The sequence below is a fragment of the Neopsephotus bourkii genome, unplaced genomic scaffold, assembly GCF_033783945.1.
Source record: "Neopsephotus bourkii isolate Nb327-2 ecotype Australia unplaced genomic scaffold, CSIRO-AGI_Nbou_v1 NB_1768, whole genome shotgun sequence".
NCBI lineage: Eukaryota > Metazoa > Chordata > Aves > Psittaciformes > Psittacidae > Neopsephotus > Neopsephotus bourkii.
In genome coordinates, this window is record NW_026902242.1 from 11,667,292 (window position 1) to 11,690,531 (window position 23,240).

Here is a 23,240-nt window from a genome sequence, read left to right on the forward strand (position 1 = left end):
CTTCCAGGGTGCAGGCAGCGAGCAGCAAGCCTCTGTTGGGAAACCCAGACCTGAGCACACAACAACTGGAGAGCTCTGCACAGGAATTGCGTTAGCACCTGTGGGTGCCCAAGACGCTTACACATCCCCCAGCAATTGAGTTATTTGTGTGTTTATCAGTTACTGAAGTCTGATTTTGCAGGCAGTACTCTCACCAATTGACCACAAGGAGGTTTGAGTTGCTTGCAGAGGAAAATAATTGCTTAACCAGGCATGTTCAGTCATGGTGTCCCTTCCAAAATCGTTGAAAGCTGTGGGGTTTCACCGTCTCAGTCTCCTGTTAGAATGGCAAAATATATGCTTCAAATTAAAAAGGTTAAATTCTTTCCAAATTGTATTTAAATACAAGCAGAAATTCAGTGATGTATAGGCAGAATCAGCATGTCAGAGTTCCCTTCTTCATGCCACATAGAGCCACTGTGCACAGGATGGGGTCTGATAAAAGCTGGCTTTTATCAGCCCATGAACTCACACTCTTCACATAACCAATTTTCTTGCAGAACATCCTGCAGCCAGTGTGATGCAGACTCAGTAACTGCTACTTACCTCTCATGGACTTCCCAGGGTTGGCAGAATGCCTGCCTTGAGCAGAAGCCATCTCATGGAGCCCTTAATGGCAAGTCCCTTGTTTTGCACTGGTGTTTCCTCTTCCAGGCGTGTCTGTCTGCTTTGCATCCACAGAACTGTACTCTTTCCTGAATGCACAGGCTTAAAATCAGGTTAATCCTTCCACCCCAAATTCCCCTTCCAAGGAGCGGACAGCTCCATGCCTCACTCACTCACTTAAGATTTCAAGCATGCCTTTAGGATGCAGGAACTCAGATTCAGCTCTTTTCCTCAGCTTTGAGCAGGAGCTCCAGGTTTGCAAGGCTCAAAGGCTCAGAAACTTGCCCAGTTAGAGCCAGAGCATGCGCATGCCCACCAAGTGACATCTGCTATGCCCTTGCAGCCCTTCACATCACTCTTCTGTCTCCGAAGCCAGCAGACCTGGTACAAGGGCTTTTGCTCATGGGGTTGTGCAGGGCTTTAGGTTTGGTTGCTGCAATCCCTGCCTAGCTCATAAGCAAGCTAAGGGTATTCTTACCTCATCTGCACAGCCTGGCTTAAAGAATCACATCGTCACAGGATGCCCTCACTATCTATGGGGGCTCTTTTCAGTGCAATTCCACCCCTTCATTCAAGATAACACTATTTGATAAAGACTGTCTGCCATGTCCTATTGGAAGTGTGCTTGGAGATCTTTACACCTAAACTGAGTAAGCACAAACAAAGCTTGACAAAGGATGCATTCCAGTTACAGGCTGGCTGAGAAGGCCAGCTTTGTAGACTGAAATTCACATTTGTGATGTGCAAAGTAAATATTCACTTAAACACCTTTTTTTTTTTTTATAGGACATGCATCTATTAACAGGTACAATGTCTTTTTCTATTTCAGGTCTCAGAACATCACACAATATCTACACAACAGGACAATGAATGTGTCCAGCAATTGCAGTATCACAAGTCTAGAACTTTATCACGTTGTCCACCTCATTCAATTTGCTCTGTATAACTTCATTTTCTTTTTTGGAGCATTATTTAATGCCCTTGCCCTCTGGGTGCTCTTCTGCAAGATGAAGAAGTGGACACAAACAAGGGTGTAGGTTATCAACTTAGTCTTTGCAGACTGTTTTGTCATCTGCACCCTGCCTTTCATGGCTTATTTGCTCTGGAATAAGTCAACCCAAGACGAACTCTGCCAGTTTATAGAAACAATCTATTTATTTCATCAAACTGGTATTGTGTATCTACATAATTTCATTTATCTCCATTGAGCGATACATTGCCGTAAAGCACCCCTTGAAAGCCAGGGCCTTCAGGTCTCCATCAAAGGCAGCCCTTCTCTGTGGGCTTCTGTGGGTCTGCATTATAACTGGTGCCACCATACAGATCTGGCAGAGCCAACCCACCCTCTGCTTCCAGAAGGATACTACTGTGCCTGCTGCTCTGAGCCTGCTTTCCATGTTGTTTGTTTTTATTCTTCCATAAGCAATCTTGACTGTTTGCTCCACAGAAGTGATCAGGAGCCTCAAGAGAAGCCTGAACACCAATTCTCTCACCAGAGGAGAAATCAATCCAGAAAGCTGTTCACATTATTTACGCAAACCTGATTGTGTTTCTAGTATGTTTTCTGCCAGCCTTCTTTGGGTTACTTGCTAGGTTCATAATGGATAGCTCTGGAGCTACCTGTTTCATGCTCCAGGTTGTGAAGAGCATCTCCTCCATGACACGCTGCATTGCCACATCTAACTGCTGCCTGGATAGTGTCTGCTACTACTTTGTGACCAAGGAGTTCCATGAAGCCCTTCTACCACCCAAAACCAGCAGTGAAAAAACAGATCAAACCCACCCCTTGCAGACACACACTTGCTAAAGGAAAGAGGGATGTGGAAGGAGGGAGGCAAGGGGGATGAAAACCAGCACCCCACAACATCAAGAGAAGATACATCTTCGGTGTTATTGGGATAACTGTTGCTCTTTCTGGAGAGACGATAGAGTCATAGAATGGTTTCGGTTGGAAAGGACCTTCAAAGCTCATCCAGTCTAACTCCCCCTGCAACAAGCAGAGAAATCTTAAACTAGATTTCAAGGCCTGACCTTGAATGTCTCCAGGGATGGCGCAAGATCTTTGTTAGGTTTAGCATTACTAAGTTAATTGCATTTTATACCCTATGCTTCTATTAGTTTCACACCCTTCTATTAGTTTCACAGAGCGCTGTAAAAGGGTGTATGAAATCACTGGTCATTAACATGTCTTCATTCCACCCTCTAGTTACTCTTACAAGAAGACAGGTGACCCATGTATGTCTCCCTGTTTTAGTTCATTTTGCAGCTAAAGTCTATTGATCCTTATTGTCAACACATACAAAAAATATATCGTGTTTTACCTTGTTGTGTGTTTCAGGTTATTTGCATTATTAAAATAATACAATTTATTTCTTTCATACTCCTCTGGTGGGCAGCGGGGAGGGTTCAGGCAGTAACAGCATATTATTAAGTACATGGCCCTACAAAATAGCCTAGACTCCGGTGACCGCCCTTTGTCTTCAAGTCAATGCATCATATAGATGTGAAGGGTGAAAGCAGGACTTACCCAGTGCCATAAAGGCACAAAATCCAGGAGGTATCAAGGCTGAGCCCTGGCACAAACACCTCCCCAATGGGCTACTGCTCCCACCCCTGAGGAAGTGCTTTCAACTCTCTCTAGACCTTTGCCACCCATGCATGTGACCTGCATCTGCCTTCAGAGAGTCTATGGCTGCTGCTCAATCTGCTGTTGTCACCTATGGAACTGTGAGTTCAGAAGATATGAACTAATGGCACAAATCCTGAGGAAACTAGAACCTGGCTGTCACAGATAGGACTGCAACTGCTGCAACCAACAGACAACAAAACCCATCAAAATGACTGTCAAGTCCCACTGGAGCATGCTCTTAAACAAGTTTCTAAAGGTCCCAATAGTGCACTCACTGCCTCACCAGCATCTCTGACCAGCCACTGTCATTTCCAGCTTGGGCTTTGCAGTGGTGCTGATGAGCAGTGTCAAGACACCTGACTGCTTCGCAGAGGATGACCCAGCCCATACTGTCTGTCACCCTTCTTGTAAAGACACCGAAGAGAAGCACACTGGGACCTCTCACCCTGGGCTCACTATCACGGGGAGCACAAGCACCGACGTGTCCCCTCAGAAAGGCTGTCACCCCCTCCCCCCACCGCACACACTCTGCAACCACACTGGAGGCTGCCCAGCCTGCTGTGCCCCCTTTCGCTGCCAGAAGGGCAATTTACAACCATTACGGGGTTTAGTTCAGAAATTATTTGGTTTTCCACGACTGAAAACATTAAATTTTAATTGCTGGGGTTTGTGTAAAGCGACTGGGGAAGCACAGTCTGGGTGGGTAAAGATGATGGTAAAGCATCGAGCTGATGCAAACAGAACAACAGAGGGCACCAGAGACTCGACTGTCCCAAAAAGTAGGTGATAAATGAAGCACTTTAGTGGAACAAGAGCTCATTGCTGGGTTTCAGCTGCCGGCAGCAGGCTCTGAGGCAGCTGTGCCCTGCATAGAGTAGCGTACTGCACTGGTACCCACGGCCCTGGCACATCCTCTCTCCTGCCACAAAGCCTGCATCCTTGCTGCAACCTTTCAGAGGATCAGACCACCCTGACAGCCCCACAAGCAGCAGGTAATGGCTTTTATTTCTTCCCACACCGGTGTGTGCTCTGCTCAATACATACTTTGAGGTGTGCTTTGTCACCTCGTAATTGAAGCGCTAGCCTGATTGTTAACATACATGCACGAGACCTAAGATTATTGTAACAAACCTCTCCTGAGAGAATCAGCCTGGAGAAGAGAAAGGGAAACCTTAGAGCAGCTTTCCAGTACTTACAAGAAATAGGGAGAGGGGCTTTTGACAAGGGCCTGTAGTGACTGAACAAGCAGGGAATGGCTTTAAGCTGACAGAGGGGAGATTTAGATTAGATCTTAGGCAGAAGTTCTTCCTTGTAAGGCTGCTGAGGCACGGGCACAGGTTGCCCAAAGAGGCTGTGGCTGCCCCATCCCTGGCAGTGTTCAAGGCCAGGCTGGAGCTTGGAGCAACCTGCTCTACTGGCAGGGGGTTGGAACTAGATGAGCTTTAAGGTCCCCTCTAACCCAAACCATTCTAATTCAATCCTCACCTGCACACAGATGCTTGGTGTCCTCCTGCTTTGCAGACGCCGGTGTCATTCAGGGAGGTCTTCATCCCTAGCTTTGCTTTCACACCAGTTCCTCTCTGTCCACATGGAGATACCCAGCCCCAGGCACGCTGCAGCACAGAACATTAGGAACCACCGCTGGCTCTGTGCTTACATAGGGGGTTTGATGGGGCTGGGATGCCCAGCCACATAGGGCTCAGCTGCTCCTCAAAGCAGTGCTATGCATGCAGAAAGTGGCTTTTTCACTGTGGGATACCCACAGTAGGCTGTCAGAGAACGGCTGCAAGGTAGGTGGTACCACAGTGCAGCCAACGACCTATGACGCTGAAAGCCCAAAAGAGCCAGGACACCAGCTGTATATTAGTTTCTCCATAAATTCCAACCTAAAAATGATTGTATCACTGTGGTTCAGTAATGACACATCAGTTCTGGTGCTAGGGCAGGTGCTGTGCTTTCCTCTGTGGTTGCCAGATCCATCTCCCAGTCTCCAACACTAAAACCAGTTCACTTAGTTCATGCAATTGGGCATTTTCACTACAGTTTAACTACTAAGTTGATGCTTACAAGCTGCTGGCTTACAAGGCAATGTATTTGTAAGAGATTGTAAGAATCTGGGTGTTTACCTACCTCGATGTAAACACTTCCTTTACAAACTGCAGACTAAATGTGATTCATCTTCCACAGCCACCTTGACAGTAGGAGATGCCCTGACTATCTAAAGGAATACCAGGAGATAGTCTAAGTTCTTGGATACGCGTTTTCTGCTCCAGCAACGTTTTGGTTTCCCGTCTTTGAAGGTTGAGATCAGACATGTGCGCACATTCCCTTCTCTCTTTGGAGATCTGTTATCTGCTAGGGGTGGTGGGACTTTTGCTGAGCAATTCCTGCCCAGCATCCTGCAGGGAGAGGAGTGGGTTTGTGAGAGCATGATATGAGCCAGCTTGTGCTCAGGCAGCCAAGAAGGGCAACAGCATCCTGGCCTGTATCAGCAATAGCGTGTCCAGCAGAGCCAGGGCAGTGATCAACCCCTGCACTGCTGAGGCTGCACCTCGAATCCTGTGTTCAGTTCTGGGCCCCTCACTGCAAGAGAGACATTGAGGTGCTGGAGCAGGGCCAGAGAAGGGCAACGGAGCTGGTGCAGGGCCTGGAGCACAAGTGTGATGGGGAACAGCTGAGGGACCTGAGGGGTTTAGTCTGGGAAGAGAAGGTTCAGGGGGGACCTCAGTGCTCTCTACAACTGCCTGACAGGAGGATGGAGCGAGGAGGGGGCTGGTCTCTTCTCCCACATAAGAAGTGATATAACAAGAAGAAACGTGCCTCAAGCTGCACCAGGGGAGGTTTAGGCAGAGATAAGGCACAATTCCTTCCCCAGAGGGTGCTCAGGCATTGGAACAGGCTGCCCAGGGCAGTGCTGGAGTCACCACCCCTGCAAGTGTTCACAAACCGTGTAGACAAAGCCCTCAGTGCCATGGTTTAGTGGTGGCCTTGGCAGTGCTGGGGAGCTGTTGGACTGGATGAACTTAAAGGTCTTTTCCAACCTCGCTGATTCTCTGCTTCCATAGTTGGACACAGCCTGCCCACAGCATTCACCTGTCTGCACCCAGCAGCCTGCAGCAGCATTCCCACCACCCCAGGAGTATATAAAGCCACCTGAGCTACCCCCACATCTGGAAGGACTCAAGCCTATGGAGTTTCATAAGCCTGGCAACACCCAGAGCAAAGGGTGGCTTCAACAACAAAGCAAGGGCCTTGGGGACAAAGGGGGAATGCTGCCCAGCTCTGCTTCAGGCTGCCTTAAAGCCAGTGGTTCTCAGATAACTACAGCAGCAGCAAAGATAATGGACCACAGAAATGACCATTCTGCATTGCAGACCCTTTGCTATTAGTCAAACTGTTCAAACTAGGACTGGATGGAGGACAAGGCAGGGCTAACCCTGTAATAGCTGCAAGAGACAATTGCCTTTGTGGTTTTGTATTAGCTGCTGGCAAGTTACTTTGATAGCTGAGGGATAGACTGTGCTGATGAGCCTACATCTGCAGTACAGGAGCATGAGGAGCCACAGAACCGTGAGAGCAGGGCACTGCAGCAGGACCCAGCCCAGACAAACCTGTCCCCCAGCTCAGTCTCATGCCTGCCCCCTTTTCTTGCAGAGACAACCCAACATGGAGAACTGCACTGAAGAAGACTACATGCAGAATAGCATTGAGCTGTTCCAACTTATAGTCTACATCCCAGTGCTCTCTTTGGGGATCCCACTGAACATGATTGCCTTCTGGGTCTTCTGCTGCAAACTCAAGAGATGGACTGAGACCAGGGTTTACATGATCAACCTCATAGTCGCAGACAGTTTTCTGCTCTTTGCCCTGCCTTTCTTGATATACTTTACCAGGTACAAGCATCCCATAGACAACCTGTGTTTTACCATACAGAATATCTGCTTTACAAACATGCCTATGAGCATCCTGATCATCACCCTGATTGCAATTGATCGATACATTGCAATCAAGTTCCCTCTAAAAGCAAAGATTCTTCGATCCCCACTGAGATCAGCTTCTATATGTGGGGTTCTTTGGATAATACTAATGATTTGTTCCTACTTTCATCCACAATTTCATGACAAAAAGGAAAAATTCTGCTTTCGGAAGCAATCCCCTCAACCTAGTTATCTACTGTTAGTGTTCACTACCTTTGGCTATTTTATTCCCTTAGTGATTGTGACTTTTTGCTCAGTACAAGTCATCAGATGTCTCAAGAAGAAGATGGTCACGAGCTCTCATGAGACAAAATTAATCCAGAAAGCAATCTGCATTGTTTCTGTGAATCTCTGCGTGTTCACTGTATGTTTTGCACCCTTCTTCATTGCCTTGTTCTCGCTTTTTGCAGTGAATGTTGCTGGAGCTTGTTCTCTGCTCTCGGAAGTTAGAGCCTGTCTTCATATCTGTGCATGCTTAGCAAACTCTAACTGCTGTTTGGATGCATTTTGCTATTACTTTGCAGCTAAGGAATTTCAAGAATTTCCATCTCTGCTCCCCACCTGTATGTCAATGGGGTCCAAGATGAACCAAAGCCAAGAATCCCAGCCAGCCAGAGATCAAGTCATGACATAACACCTGTAGTGTGCTACACCCTGGTTAAGAGCCACCAATGCTGCTAAAGTTTGGAGGCAGAAGGAATAGGACCATCTACAGTATTTGCAATCATTGTAGCTATAAGCGTATATGCAAAAGGGGGCAATCCCTTCCAAGGGGTCTGATATTAACTCGAATTTTGTCCTTCTGTCCTCAATGACTTCACTCCAGCCTTGACCATAGTCGTAGACCATTGTATCGCAGCTTCAAGAGGGAGAGCCACATGGGATGGAGAATAGATGATAAGGCCACTGTTTCCACCATGCATGTCGTGGTACATCGCATGCAACTAAACATAGGAAACTGAGCACCCATACAGCAATGCACAAATCCACTTATGGTACTGCTATATATGCGGTCACCTAACACCAAGAAAAAACCCATGTACTACCATGCCAAACCTAATACATCTGTGCTGCTCACATCAAACCATACACTGGTAGTGTCCTGCCAACATATATAACTTCAAAGCTTGCAGTTATCACCAAGATACAGCTGTTGCTGAACATGGAGTAAAGACAGTGGCCTGAGACTATTGCCCCATTCCTGCCATGTAACACTTGTATGAGCCTGTGGCAACACCCTGGCATTTGTGAGACTTAAAATCATTGTAGGTATAATTAAAGCCATTACTGCATGGAAAAACTGAGCCACGCAAATCATTGTAGGCCCCAGAACAGAGCTTTAGCATTGTGTCTGTCAGGTACAAACCCGTGAAGACCTGATCTCACCCAAGCAACTGCCGTAAGCCCTGGTGACAGGCTTGTTGTACTTCAATGGGATCAGCTCTTCAGTGGGTGTCCTGTCCAGTGAGAAGTGACTGCATCTGCTCAAGTGGTCACAGCCTCATGCTGAGCGAGCATTGATGCCCAGAAAACAGCAGTGAGCAACCTGAAGCAGACACAGACCTAATCCCTCTCTTACAATCCATGAGCAGTTTTCAGGGGAGGTTTGGTGAGAGCGAGGCATGTGAAGCCTTTCTGCACAGATAGGGCAGACCCACAGCTGAGGGCTTCTTGGCACTGCCCTGTGTGATGAAGCATTGCTTTGGATTTGGCGCTTTTTCTCTTCCAAGTGCTTGGCAATGCACAGTGGGGGTTCAACAGCTTTTCTGCACTTCATTTTGAGACATTTAACCCTGAAGGTGTCCCTGCTCATGGCAGGAAGTTTGGAAATAGATGATCTTTAAGATCCCTTCCAACCCAAACCAGTCTATGATTATACAGAGAACCTCAAGCTTTCCTAGCTGGATCCCTGACCATGCATCAATATAAATATCTGGCTTTCCAGCTACAAATCTCCTCTGTAATACCTGTGATCGCTGACTATGCACTGCATATCCTCCTGCCCCACAAGGAAATGACAATAAAGCAGCTCAAAACAGTTAAGCCACAAATGGAAATCTTGAGGCACCAGAAGAAAATGACCCATAGAGTCAGCATGGGAAACATTCTAGAGGTTTTGAAATGCATGTGATAGCTGTATCCCATTTGGCTTCATGGTCCTTGACTCTGAGTGTCTTCTGGCTTGTAAGTATCTAAAATATTCCTCCAGGGAATGCAAATCCATATTCCGCTCATTTAAACTTACAATTAACTTTCTTGGTGACAACTTACAAACAGCTTCCCTAAAAGTGTCCTGTCACTTTCTAGTGTCTGCAAACCACATACTGAAACCACTGTCCAGACACTGGCCAAAAACCATATGAAATGACTATTCCCAGAGAAAACACTTCTCATCCAAACATTAGATCTAACTGCTTTGTGTCAATACTTTGGCAGAGGTCCCAGCATAAAAATGGATGAAACCATTCAGGTCACTCAGTTGATTATTTATGGTCCAATTTTCTTTGATGTATTATTTAATGCTCTGGCATTACTGGTCTTTCACTGCAAGCAGAGTGCATATGGCCAACTTAATCACAGCCCACACTGCTTTGCCCTCATTCTGCCTTTTAAAGTCTTTCTCTAAGACGGCAAAAGATACAAGAGACAAATTGCGCCTGAACTTAAAAAACATCCACTGCTTAAGGAGATGTACGAGTGTTGTCACTCTTGTAGCTGTCAGCAAATACACTGCTATTAACTATCCTTGGAGAGCAAGAGGCTTAGGGTCCCTGTTAGCCCATTCTCCTTTATGGTGTGCTGTCAACATTCATGACAGGCATCACTTACGTGTCCAGGCAAGAGGTGTTCAGCAGGGAAGACATCTTCTGTTTTCAGAAATACCTCAGAGAGCCTTCAAAAACTGTCTTTGCCGTAGAATCCCTTTTTGGGCTTTTGCATCTCCTTGGTTATAATGAATGCCTGTTCCAAACAGATTGTCATAAAAATGTTAATTACTTTACTGTCATCCTACTGTTAACCCAGAAAGCAAACTACTTGCTTGCTCTTCAACCCAAATCACATTCATGGTTTTTGCCTGTTAACATGGGGCACCTTGTCCTATTTACAGTGGGCTCCGAAGAAGTCATCTACTCTGAAATACAAAACAGTAATGCTTATTTGCCTATGCCCTCATGGATAGGCCTCGTAGGATAGCAAATAAAAACTGCATCACCATTTGCTACTGGTTTATAACCAAAGAACTTCAGCGCACATTCATCTTCCCCAAGTGCAGAGTTTTCAAATCCAGGAAGGATCACAGACAGGACACCCTATTAAATATACTAAACAGTTTCCATGGTGGCACCCCAGCCAGCAGCTAAGCACCACACAGCTTACTTCCTGTTGGTACCAAAACCAGTACAACAACTGAGCTAAAGAATTTATAGTTGGCATTCTTAAACATAGCCAAGCTTGCTGCATATAGGGCTGTAAGAAGTGAGTGTTTTTCTCTTGTAGGAAGCAAACTGAGGCCTCCCACTGTTCTAAGCTAAAAAAAATTGTTTCTTTCTTACTGTAAAACAGAAATTGTTGACTTCACAATCCCAGTCACCATTATATATTATTTTTTGTTGCTTGCACTGAATGCCATGAAAACAAAAAAGGAAGCATTCTTTAGCAAGCGATAACAAAGCCATCTCACAGTAATACATCTATAAATAAATATTCATTTCTCACTGTTGTACAGAGTCCTCTATTATTAATGCTAAACTTATACTAGAGACTGTGAAAAGAGACTTGCCTGCCATGATGTGAGATCTGCCTTACAACAGGATACTTACAGTGCAACCCAAAGATGAGCAATTTCTAATTACCTGAAGATGCATACAATACCAGGGACAAGAATTATTATCTGCCTTACATGTCAAGTTATAGTGATGTTAATGATGGGTTTCTGACCCTTTCTTGAGTCAGAACCAAGCCTCAGCTCCATGAGTGCTCCCAGGAAATGAAACAGCACCTGGGCCACAACAAACCATGAAATGTGGGTCACAACAAACTAGCAGCCATTGCACGGCACCAGAATAACAACCCACGAGGACAGCACCACTGTTATCCACACATCTTTCTGATTTCCTTGCCCAGGAGCCTGGCTGACAATAGTAGGGAGCAGCAGCCACAGCCCATCAGAGCTCCAACAAGCAGGGCTGGACCACTGCATCCCACTAATGTCTCAGCAAGACATAATCTCTGTCCTTGAAAGGAAAAGATGTTGGCAATGGGAAAAGCCTACAGAGTAATCCAGATTCTTGCTTCTATGTGAGCAGCCATCAAGAGTTAGCAGTTCTGGCCCTTCTAAGCAGGGAAGGCAGGGGCTAACATGATGCAGTATTTCATGGTGTTTATGCTGTGGGAATATGGAGAGGGCTACAGTACAGAGAGCCCTGGAAGCACATCACCTGTGGCTCAGTTCCTGTGTGTTGCTAATGTCTTAGCAAACTCTGCCCTTAAAAGTGAAAAGTTGCCTACGAATTACAAGCAAAGAAGTGAGATCACCTAGTGCTGCTGCTGATAAAACCAACAAAATTGTCCAGGCATGTCCTGAAAACTCCCCAATTACTGAATCACAGCTTTCAGTAAGGCCAAAGAACCCAGAAACTCCAGAATTTTAAAGGAACTGGCATGTGAAATCTCACACTAGTGACAAGGCTTTTAAGTAAGTCAGACAAAATAGAGTCAGGGGACAGAGCCCACCAAACAGAGCCCCTTCTCCAGGATGAAGGAAGAGAGAGAAAGGTCTGGCCAGTAACCATAGCTCTCCTATGTTCAGATATGAAAAACGTGCAGTTTCACAACACATCTGAAGAGCATCAAATGGGAGGGAACAAACAGAAAGGCAAAACTGGTGCTTTACCTTACAGCAGCGCTTGGCCTCACTGGCTTCTTGCACTAAGAAAATCACTTTTCCAGACAAAGTGTGGTCGGTGCTGGTGTCAGGTCCTCTGGAGCATGCTGCTTCCCTTGAAGCCTCACCAGGCTGATGGGAGACATAGCTGCCCTCGGCTGGTGACCACAGCACCAAGCCGTGGATGGGAAGCATCATACCAAAGAGATGTTACGAGCTGAGCTCCCTTCAGGCTTGATTTGGCTGCTCATGGTTAATACTGGTAGTATTTGCCTTGATACAGACAATAGGAATATGTGAACAACATTTGAGGATGATGTAAAGTGAAGTGGTTTTTGTACAGATGTGAAACTATCACAACACGGGAGCTGGGAGACTGAAAACTAAAGTACTAACAAGGCCCATGACATGAAAATGATGGTAGTTGGGGATTAATGAGCTGGGCATACTAATAAGTCAGTGACCAATTTACAAACATCCCCCAAGAAGCAGCCATAAGAAAGGCAAAATCAATCCCTGGAAACTCAGGAGAAGTACTCAAACCAAGCTCTATACTGACTATACACTAACACCAAAGAATTAATCTCAAAGGCTGGTTTGTAATGAACAGACAGACAATGCAGAAATACTCCTCAAGCTGCTTTAAGAGAACCTGGAAAGTGGAAACGAGCTTGCCCAAGACAGCAATTCAGGGTACTGCAACCACAGAGTCAGCAGATGATGGAGTCATAGTGCCACATCTTCTCAGCATTGCCGGTGGAACAGAACTATGGAACATGAGAGGATTACTGTGATTCAGACTGAAAAGCAGTTATAACAACCACAAAACCATCTGGAAACCACAGCACTCACCTCTCTGTGAATGGGACTGGGGGCCCATGCCAGCTCCAGCAGAAGCAGTGGTCTAGAAGGCAGAGAGAAGACCTCAGGATGCTTCAGGCCAGTAGAGGTCCCCTCCAAGCAATGAGCACAGCCTATTGGGCAAGGAAGGTCAGTGGGCATTGCCCAGTGAGGTAACAAGCACTGGAAACCCAAAGCTGTCCCACTGCCAGAGGAACTTGCTGCAGGGCTGCACAGCAGATGAGCATTTCATCTTGTTATTGCAGGCTCCTCAGTCGGAAGGGGGTGGCATGAACCTCACCACTAGTGGCAGAGGAAGCTCAACCCTGGGGAAATGCATTAAGGAAGGGCAAGCATGCTTCCTCGACCAGCATCGCTGCTCTCACAGCCACCAGCAAATGGACATTGCAGGACACCTCATCAGTCATGTGCCAGCAGCACTGATAGAAGATAACTCCTCCTGGCTATCTGCTGACCTGGTTATTTGAGCTCTGCAAGGCACTGCCTTTCCCCAGCCATGGTGGGACACCAATATGGTGGTGGAGAAATTAAGAGAAGGCTGGAGCTGGTGTATTTTCAAAGGCTCACTTTGATACTGGCCACATTAGACATGGTTTGTATGCTTAAGGATTGTCTCAGCCTTTGCTAGATCTTTCTGATGTCTGTTATGATCGATTCTTGTATCTTCTGGGTTCTTAACTTTCTCCTTGTTTCCAAAGCATAGAGCTGCTGCAGGTATTGGCTATAGCACATTCCCTCACCTCTGAAGAGGTCTTCTGGCATGATTCCTGCAGCAGCATCATTTTCAAAGCTAGCCAAGAGCTGCAGATGCACAGAGATGCTGCAGCACTGTCCTATGGTTTGCTTACTCAGGATGCTTTCGAGCCCCAGGAACCTGCACCCATGGAGCCATGCTCCCCTTGCAAGGAAAATCCAGAGACATCTCAGACCTACCAGGTCTTTTCTATCCATGAACAATTGCACCTGGAATATACTCCTGCATGAACTCCTTTGAAACAGGAGGGTGAACAGCAATACTGACCTTAGATCGAGGTGATAGAATCACCCACTAGACCAGATACCGCTCCTCCCTTTATTTCACATGGCTGCTGATCACATTACTTGCCATGGCATTGGTGAACCTTTTTGCCTTGGAACTGTGGCAGAAGCTGTAACACTTCTGAGATGCAAACCAGCTTTCACTATCCTTGAAAGGCTGCACGCAAACCCCTGAACCTTGCTGCAGAAAACTAAATGCTACAACCAAGTACAGCATACGATGGCAGCTAAAAGTAATAAGAGATGTACTAATAATTGCTTTGATCACTAATGAGAGATGGTGTAGAGACAGCTCAGAAACGAAGAGGACAGCTGTCCTTTTGATGCACATCTCCAAAAGCATTTTGAGCTGTGAGGATGCTGGCTGGCTTCTCTGGAGCACCACTAAAAAGGGAAGGGATAACAGCTGGGTTTAGGAATCCCTTTTCCATTATCCATTGGTTGTAACAGCTCACATAACTCCTCGCTACAGGACACCTACTGCTGCCTGTTCTGAGTCTGGCCCAAAACAGAGGACCAAGCGTTTCCCCTGCTGTTGAGGTTGCTCTAGAGCTTCCAAAGGCCCAAGCTCTGCAGGGCTTCAGGGCTGCATAGAAAGTGTTGAACCACTAGAGGGAAGCCGTACCTCAGCTCATCTCGGAGCCAATCAACGGGGAAGGAGGAGGAAGGAAACCTAAATTGGGGTTGAATGAAAGGGTGGGAGGAAAGAAACAGGAGTGAGGCAAGCAATCCATGAGAGTCAGTTCTGGTACTTCAGAAATGCATTCGGCCCCACTGAAATAATTATATCCCTCATGTTCAAGCTCTGGCCACTTCCATGGAGGCAGGATGGGAAGTGGGGATTGATTTAAACAAGAAATGTCATTTTTCAGTGGAATTCCCATTTAGCTGCAGAGGGCTCTTAAGAACAATTCTCACAGACATGGAGACACTGCGAGGGCTGGAGCAGCTCTGCTCTGGAGCCAGGCTGGTTCAGCCTGGAAAACAGAAGGCTCCTTAAGGGGAGACCTTAGAGCAGCTGCCAGTGCTTGAAGGGGCTACAGGAAACCTGGAGAGGGGCTTTGGACAAGGCCTGTAGGGACAGGGTGAGGGGAATGGCTTTGAAGTGACAGAGGGGAGAGATCAAGATCAGACGTTAGGAAGTTCTTCCCTGTGAGGATGGTGAGGCGCTGGCACAGGGTGCCCAGAGAAGCTGTGGCCGCCCCATCCCTGGCAGTGTTCAAGGCCAGGTTGGACAGGGCTTGGAGCAACCTGCTCTAGTCGCAGGGGCTTGGAACTGGATGAGCTTTAAGGTCCCTTCCAGCCCAAACCATTTCATATCATGACAGTTTTCACCCCTGGTGATAAGCAGGAAGGTGCCAAGTCCCCAGGTCTCCATCCCTCTCTGGGGATGGGCACTCACTGCAGGGGCAGCTCTCCCCTTGAAGCACTCCAGCTCACAGGCAAGTCTCCTTTTGGAGATGGCTTCCTGGAAGGACGCAGCCATTTCATCCTGTTTCAGGGCAACACCTCTCCATGTGCTATCACTGCAACTGATCACACACTTCCTTTATGCTGGGGGAAGAGAAGGAAACCAAAGTGTTTGACTGCTGGAGAAGCTTCAGTCTGGCAAGGCCTGACAAGCTGCTGTACCTTGAGAAGAGCCTCACAGAAATAGTACCTTCCTGTTACTGTCAGTCTCATGGGCTGTGCAGGCTATTACCGACACCAGGAGTACTGGAGTCACTGGAGATAACCACTCTGAAGGTAGCCTCTTAACCTGGCTGCTCTCCTCAGCTGACACGACAGCAGCAAGCTGGGGTAATGCCTGGATTCACACGCTGCCAGCACGAACACAGCCCCTGCTACTGCACCTTTCTCTGCCCAGACACTCACTCACCCCAGCGCTAACCCTAGCTCCCACACACATTTGCCATAGAGTTCTTGTGCCTCTCACCACTCCCTCGTGTGGTGTGGGTCTGAGGGTGCAGTGGAGATGCTACTCAAGGGCTAGAAACACCAGATGAAGGTGCAGCACTTGCAAGGAGTCCTCTGACCACTGTTCATTTACTTACAGTACATAACTGAGCACGCTGGGGTGAACTCTCATCAGTAAATTTCAGTACAACAGAGCAGAATCAGCATTTATCATACATGACAGCATGGCATATTTTAACAGTAAAAATATGGTATTTAATTTACTGTTAAGCAGGTATTTTGCTTGCACAGGTTTACCAGATTATTTTACATGTTAGCTAAAATAAACTGTGTACAACTGAAAGAACAGTCAACAACTAGGAGTAAGCTCCAGGTTTGTCGCCCACATCAGCTGCAGCTGAATAACATCTCTAGCCTTTTGTTTATACAAAAGTAGTGATTTTGCCAACAGAATGATATATCTTAAAACGCTTAGACATTGTTTAATCAAATGAGACAACATTATGTGCAATGATCTACCTTCTTTTGCTAGACAAAGCTCTAGTGTAATAGATATTTTGTAATAGCAGAATTAGCACTGAAACTCAGAACACCCTTTAGCCAGGTCCTGAAAGATTTAACATTAAAAGAAGATAATAACCTCTCTTACCTCAATTTCTAGACAATAACCCAGAAAGGACTGCTTCAGGGAAACTTACTCTTGCTGACAGATGGCAAAAAAGCATCTGGAAAAAAAGACAAAATTTCCAAACCCCTTATTTTTGTTTTCCCCCTTTTTAGCTTTCTGCTGCGGGGTTTCTCTTTATAGAGTGCAGTGATTTATGGGAGAACTCCTGACTTTCAATCAGCTGTAGCCACTACTGAGATCAGGGAACAAATCTGGGCTCAATTAGGCAGGGAGCAAAGAAACCTGGTGATGACACCACCTGGTGAAAGGGCTCCTGTCAACTTGTATAAGGAGGACTCATACCAAGGTGAGAGTTTGTGCCACTCTGGGATGACATTGGTTTGTCCTCAGGGTGTGCAGTCAGTTTGACTCTTCTCTGTCCCCTGCAGTGCTAACACACATATATCTATCACATTATCTCTTAATTGTCCTCAATTCATATATGAAAGCAGAGGTTTGCAAAAAAAGGGGGCAAGAAGAGACCAACTAATGAAAGCTCAGGTGTTCCCATGTCATAACTAGTAGAATTCTGTCTAGCCTACTTTTAACAGCCCCTCTCAGCAAGGGGGTATTTTTAGGTTCATTTCTCTTCAGCATTAGCAGGGTTTATTTTAATCTCCAGACAGAGCACTTCCAGCTGCAGTGTAAATCACAGAATGATAGAACAGCATGGATTGGAAGGGACCTTCAAAATCATTTAGTTTAAATCCATTATTTCTTGTCCCACCTGCAGTGGATAGAGCAAACTATTTATTCACTTTTCCTTTATAGGAGGACCCCAGGAAGAAAAACGGGGCCGACATTGCTCGCAGGGTCCCCTATCAGCTGTCAAAAGCCTACAGCACCCGGGATACCCAGGCAGTCTCCCATCCAAGTACTAACCAAGCCCGACCCTGCTTAGCTTCTGAGATCAGGTGTTTTCAGGGTGGCATGGCCATAAGCAGCCTCTGCCTTGCCAACACTGCACTCGCCCACCCGCACACACTCCCAACCCACGCTCAGCCCCAGCGCCCAAAGCCTCCGGCATCCTTGTGAAGCACACCCGCGTCAGCCCCCCCGAGCACAGAGCCCCGCACAGTCCTGGCCCCAATGCCCCACTACAAACACACCCTCAGAAACAACGCCATGCTCCTCCCCTGACGTCCCCCAGGAGCAGTGCACGGGGACCTCTGCGGACCTGCCCCTCCGCAGCACCCCACCAAGAAAAAGGGGTCCCACATTCCCCTTCAACATCCCAGCAAGAAAAAGGGGGCCACCATGGCCAGCAGCGGCCTCTATCACCTCAACGTCCCAGCAAGGAAAACGTGGCTGGCGTTGCCCACAGTGTCCTTTATCGGCATGATTTTTCCTTTTGTTTCTTCTAGAAAAAAGGAAAAAAGTAAGCCCAAAAGCACACAAGTGAGCAAGCCAGGCTGGAAAGAGGGGAAGAGATTCTTGCTTCTGAGCTCGCTTTATTTCTGTTTTGCTTTTGTGCTTTCCTTGGGTTTTTTTCTTTCTTAAGAAAGAAAAGAAAACCAAGCAGAAAGCATGCAAGGAGAAGAATGAAAGAAAGGAAAAAAGGAAAGAAAACAGAGAAAGAAAGGAAAGAAAGAAAAGTAAGGAAAGAAGAGAAAGGAAGGAAGGAAAAGGAAGGAAGGAAGAGAGAAAGAAAGTAAAGAAAGAAAGGAAGGAAAGAAAGGAAAGAATCTTATTGAAAAAGTAAGGAAAGAAAGAAAGAGAGAAAGAATGAAAGAAAGTAAGGAAAGAATTAAAAGAATTGTAAGAAAAATGAGAGAAATAGAAGGAAAAAAGGAAAGTAGGAAAGAAGGAAAGCAAAGAAAGCTATAAGTGGTGACAAAATGAGCTACATTATTGCCTCAGAATGTTGGGATCTTGAAATGATTTTGCCCTGCATCTTCCTCAAAGCATGTGCAAAGCAGTCAGGGAAATTAACAGTACAGTGAAGTTTTCTTTCTTTGCATTTTCTTCTCTGTTCCTTTCACTCACTCCAAAACCAGCTGCAGTTTTAAATCCCCCTCTAGGTAAATGTGTGGAGATGGCTGATTGCTGTCTCTTGGTAACTTTATTTCATTTGGAGGTTGTCTTTTGTTTCATTGGGTTTTTTTTCTGGGTGACAGATTTTATTGCCATCCTTTTCAAGTGATGCTTAAAGTTGCTGAGACTTTGAGTGAAGTGTGTACTATGTGCCTTTGGGTCACTACCAGTCACAAGAGGAAATCCATTGTAAACCCCTGCTCAGACACAAAACACAATGCACGTGTTCAGAAAGGTGGAAGACATGAAAGAAAGCTAGAGACAGTTTCTGGGCATAAACAGGTAACCCAATCTTGTAAGGTTATGGAAGATCAGTGCTCTATCAAGGAGAAGAAAATCCCTTTTAGGATAATAAAAACAATAGATTAAGCACAAAGGTACCTGTTTCTGGTTGTGCATAGCAACAGTGTTAAGGTTCTGCTTAACAGGGGAGTTATACAATGCGACAGCTTGCACGTTCTCAAGTCTTCCATACTGGCAGCATTGCAGCCTCAGCAGAACCCTGGCTACCTCAGAGAAGTTTACATCCCTGCTGGTGTAGGGGTGCCTCATTCTGTCATAGTTTTACAAAGGAAAAGTTTTAAATGCAAAATATTCCTAAACACTGTTCAGAAATTAGGAGAGAAGGAAACCCCAGGAAAATTCACCAGACCCGTTAGTGCCCTGGCTGCTCTCTGCTATTTTCCACCTTTCTTTGGCGGGGGGGGGGGGGGAGATATTCCTAAATTTCTTGTTTCTTCAGTTCTAGGCTTATTATTATTATTATTATCGAGTCAAAAGCACATTTTTGTCATCTTCCCACTGTTGCACTGTCTTGTTTGCCTTTTCTTCAAGAAGATGCCTCTCAGTCCTGGCAGCACTGCTGCTTTTCCTGAGAACTGCTCTGCACTTCGCTGTCTCACTGCGCTTTCTGCTTCAGACGTGACCCATAGCTGCAAGTGCAACACCCAGAGTTTCTGATGTGGCTGTGACAATTTGTTAAAAACTTAAATTCGCTTTGCTTGAGGTACACAGGAGGAGGTTAAGCTTTGTATTGGCACAATCAGAAACTGCTAAAGTCCAATTCCATTAACAGATAGCTCAGTGGAAAAGCATCATATTATCAGGGTTAAGTGGCCCTATTTACTATGGCTGCTACTTTTTTTGTAGTGGAAGTTGCCCTATGACCATCACCCGGATACTGTAAAATCCCTGCTTTTAGAAAAGTATCAAAGTTCTAAGGTCTCTTATAACAAAGGGCACACTCAATCCCACTGTCCATGTCAGCGATGAAGATGTTAAACAAGACCGGTCCCAACACTGACCCCTGAGGGACATCACTCATAACTGGTCTCCAGCCAGACATTGAGCCATTGACCATAACTCTTTGCGTGTGGCCATCCAGCCAGTTCTTTATCCACCGAGTGGTCCATTCATCATGAGGGCTGAAATTGTCTTCATTGAAAAGACAAGCAGTGGATCCAGAGTGGTTGTAGACTGGTGCAAAGATATCTGTGGTCTCTGCTTCCCACCATACAGGGGATGACATATACTTAATTTGAGCTTAAAGGTGATCTAGGAGTTGAGCAATTGCTTGATTTCTCACTCAGGCTTACTAGAGGACTGGTATCACTAAGGTTTTTTCAGAATCCAAGCACTTTAGGCCAAAAAATGTGATTAGGGAATCCCATTTTGGTGAGAGGCAATAATTCAGCATCCCATTTGTTCAGTCCTTGATTGGGATTAGAGGGAAACTGATAGCTGATTATGGCTCTCTCGAGCCATATACTTTCCCAAGTGACACTAAATTCATGAGAATGGTTGCAATTTTAAGGGGAATAATTTCCCAAAGCAATTATATTTCTTCTTAGGGTTTTCAGTTCATTCAGTTAAAGGAGGTTTGCTCAGATTTCTCAGTAGTTGTCAGAGGTAGGTATATAAATATATAGAGCCAAGTGACATAATTGTACCACTCAGTGACAATTAAAATGGCTTAACTTGTAAGCGTCCATGGAGGTAACCCACCAGTTAGAGGACTCCATGACTATCAGTCTTTCTGCTTTTGTAGAACTTCTCTATCTGTTTGGATAAAATGCATTGAAGCAATTTATTTATACACTTCACACAATTTAAACCAAATAAACCAACCAGAAAAAATGTAATTTGCCTATGATTGTCACACATCAGCCTTACCGGCACTGGTCAGTCTGTGTGTCCTGAGGCACTAGCAGATGGAAAGTCCAATAGAAAACTGTTTTACTGATTTCCTGTTCCATGAAACAGGTCTTATTGCTGTGCAACATATGATGTTTAGTTGGATATAAAGATAAATTTAGGATATTAACATTTATAAAAGCATGATTTAAACTGCACTGATTTCTTCCCTTTTCTCTTGTATTTTTGGAAGACACTGTAATCCCTTTTCTTTAGAATTTGTCCTCACTTAATGAGACTCAACATATGTTCTGACTGCATTTCTGATCTCTCCTATGCCATTGTAACTCCGCTGATTACAGAGGGTGGGGAGATCATGGGGGTGTTATCACAGTATCACAGTATGTTAGATGTTGGAAGGGACCTCAAAAGATCATCTAGTCCAATCCCCCTGCCGGAGCAGGAACGCCTAGATAAGGTTACACAGGAACGTGTCCAGGCGGGTTTTGAATGTCTCCAGAGAAGGAGACTCCACAACCTCCCTGGGCAGCCTGTTCCAGTGTTCCGTCACCCTCACTGAGAAGAAGTTTCTTCTCAAGTTTAAGTGGAACCTCTTGTGTTCCAGTTTGTACCCATTTCCCCTTGTCCTTTCATTGTTTGCCACTGAGAAGAGCCTGGCTCCATCCTCGTGACACTCCCCCTTTATATATTTATATACACTAATAAGGTCACCCCTCAATCTCCTCTTCTCCAAACTATAGAGACCCAGCTCCCTCAGTCTTTCCTCATAAGGGAGATGCTCCACTCCCTTAATCATCTCAGTTGCCCTGTGCTGGACTCTCTCCAGCAGGTCCCTGTCCTTCTTAAACTGAGGGGCCCAGAACTGGACACAGTATTCCAGATGAGGTCTCACCAGGGCAGAGTAGAGGGGAAGGAGGACCTCTCTCGACCTACTAACCACCCCCCTTCTAATACACCCCAGGATGCCATTGGCCTTCTTGGCCACAAGGGCACAGTGTCGGCTCATGGTCACCCTGTCGTCCACTAGGACCCCCAGGTCCCTCTCCCCTACACTGCTCTCTAACAGGTCGTTCCCCAGCCTATACTGGAACCTGGGGTTGTTCCTGCCCAGATGCAGGACTCTACACTTTCCCTTGTTATATTTCATCAAGTTATTCCCCGCCCAGCTCTCCAGCCTGTCCAGGTCTCTCTGGATGGCAGCACAGCCTTCTGGCGTGTCGGCCACCCCTCCCAGCTTAGTGTCATCAGCAAACTTGCTGATAGTACACTCAATTCCCTCATCTAAATCGTTGATGAATATATTAAATAATACTGGTCCCAGTACCAACCCTTGAGGCACTCCACTAGATACAGGCCTCCAACTAGACTCCGCCCCATAGACTACAACTCTCTGGCTTCTCTCCTTCAGCCAGTTCACAGTCCACCTCACAACCTGATCATCCAAACCACACTTCCTCAATTTAGCTGCGAGGATGCTGTGGGAGACTGTGTCAAACGCTTTGCTGAAGTCAAGGTAGGCCACATTTGGTAAGACAAAGAAATAAACCCACAAGCAGTTCTCTCAGCAGCTGAGAGAACTTAAAAGCAAGAATGAGTTAAATGAGCATGTGATGTAGTCTTGCTGATAAGACATAAAACCAAGTGTCTGATTGCTTATGGTCATTAACAGTCCAATGGCTCTTTTCGTTGAATAGGGCATAGTAGCCTTAGTGTCCTGGCCTAATTCCAAATATGCATTTATGCTCTTTCAAATCTCCCTGAAGTATTCTCTTTATTTCCTTATAAATTAACAAGTACTGGGGCTCCTGCTTCCCAATCCAGAAGCAGAACTTGGGGATTCCCCATAAACCCATTATATAAATATTAAAGGAATTATTGTTATTATAATGTAAGTTAAATACTTTTTCAGTGAAAAATGAGGCCAATTCAGCCCTTCCTAAAACACATTTTCCTCGCATCTATGTAAGGAAATGTAATCGCTTCAGCGCTCATCTCATATTCTCCGGATACTGAAGAAGGTTGACTTGTTCTGAATCACACCCTTTTGTTTGCTCCTCCTTCCCTTTCCTGGCAGATAGACTTATGAACTTCTTACAGTCATCCTTTAATTCAGCATAAAATGCCCCATTCTTCTGTGGTGACATCCTTCCCTCCTTTGTTGCTGTACATATACTTGTTATTGATGAAAACCCCTGTACTTCTCTCTTAAACCTGGAAATTGATGTGTATAATTTTAGGGTTTACCTCATGCCTAGGGTTTACCTCATGCAAACCATGTTTTTACCTTGACGTCTATCTTTTCCTTGGGATGTGAGGCAAATATCTCCCTTGGTGCCCATACCTTCCCTGAGTTGAAAGGCAAGTTTCCTCTGTAGCGGGTCAGTTGCTTTTCTGTCAGCCATCACAAATGCTGTGACAGGTGAGAGAAGGAGA

General features: G+C 45.8%; 2 protein-coding genes and 2 pseudogenes across 2 annotated transcripts in view; 2 read left to right on the forward strand and 2 right to left on the reverse strand.

The window, feature by feature from the left end:
* The window catches only part of F13B (coagulation factor XIII B chain), a 301,636-nt gene that overhangs the window by 72,712 nt on the left and 205,684 nt on the right, over positions 1-23,240 (reverse strand). The gene's annotated exons all lie outside the window — the stretch shown is intronic.
* LOC133226049 (G-protein coupled receptor 35-like) lies at positions 1,462-2,499 on the forward strand (annotated as a pseudogene).
* Positions 4,021-7,885, forward strand: LOC133226055 (G-protein coupled receptor 35-like). The gene is made up of 2 exons (XM_061379168.1): positions 4,021-4,266; positions 6,931-7,885. The coding sequence occupies exon 2, from the start codon at positions 6,941-6,943 to the stop codon at positions 7,883-7,885; it is 945 nt and encodes a 314-aa protein (XP_061235152.1). The 5' UTR covers positions 4,021-4,266; positions 6,931-6,940.
* Positions 17,453-17,561, reverse strand: LOC133226176 (5S ribosomal RNA; annotated as a pseudogene).

What these genes read in the sequence shown, in the direction of transcription:
- LOC133226055 (XM_061379168.1), top strand. Translation starts at nt 6,941, where the DNA reads ATGGAGAACTGCACTGAAGAAGACTACATGCAGAATAGCATTGAGCTG.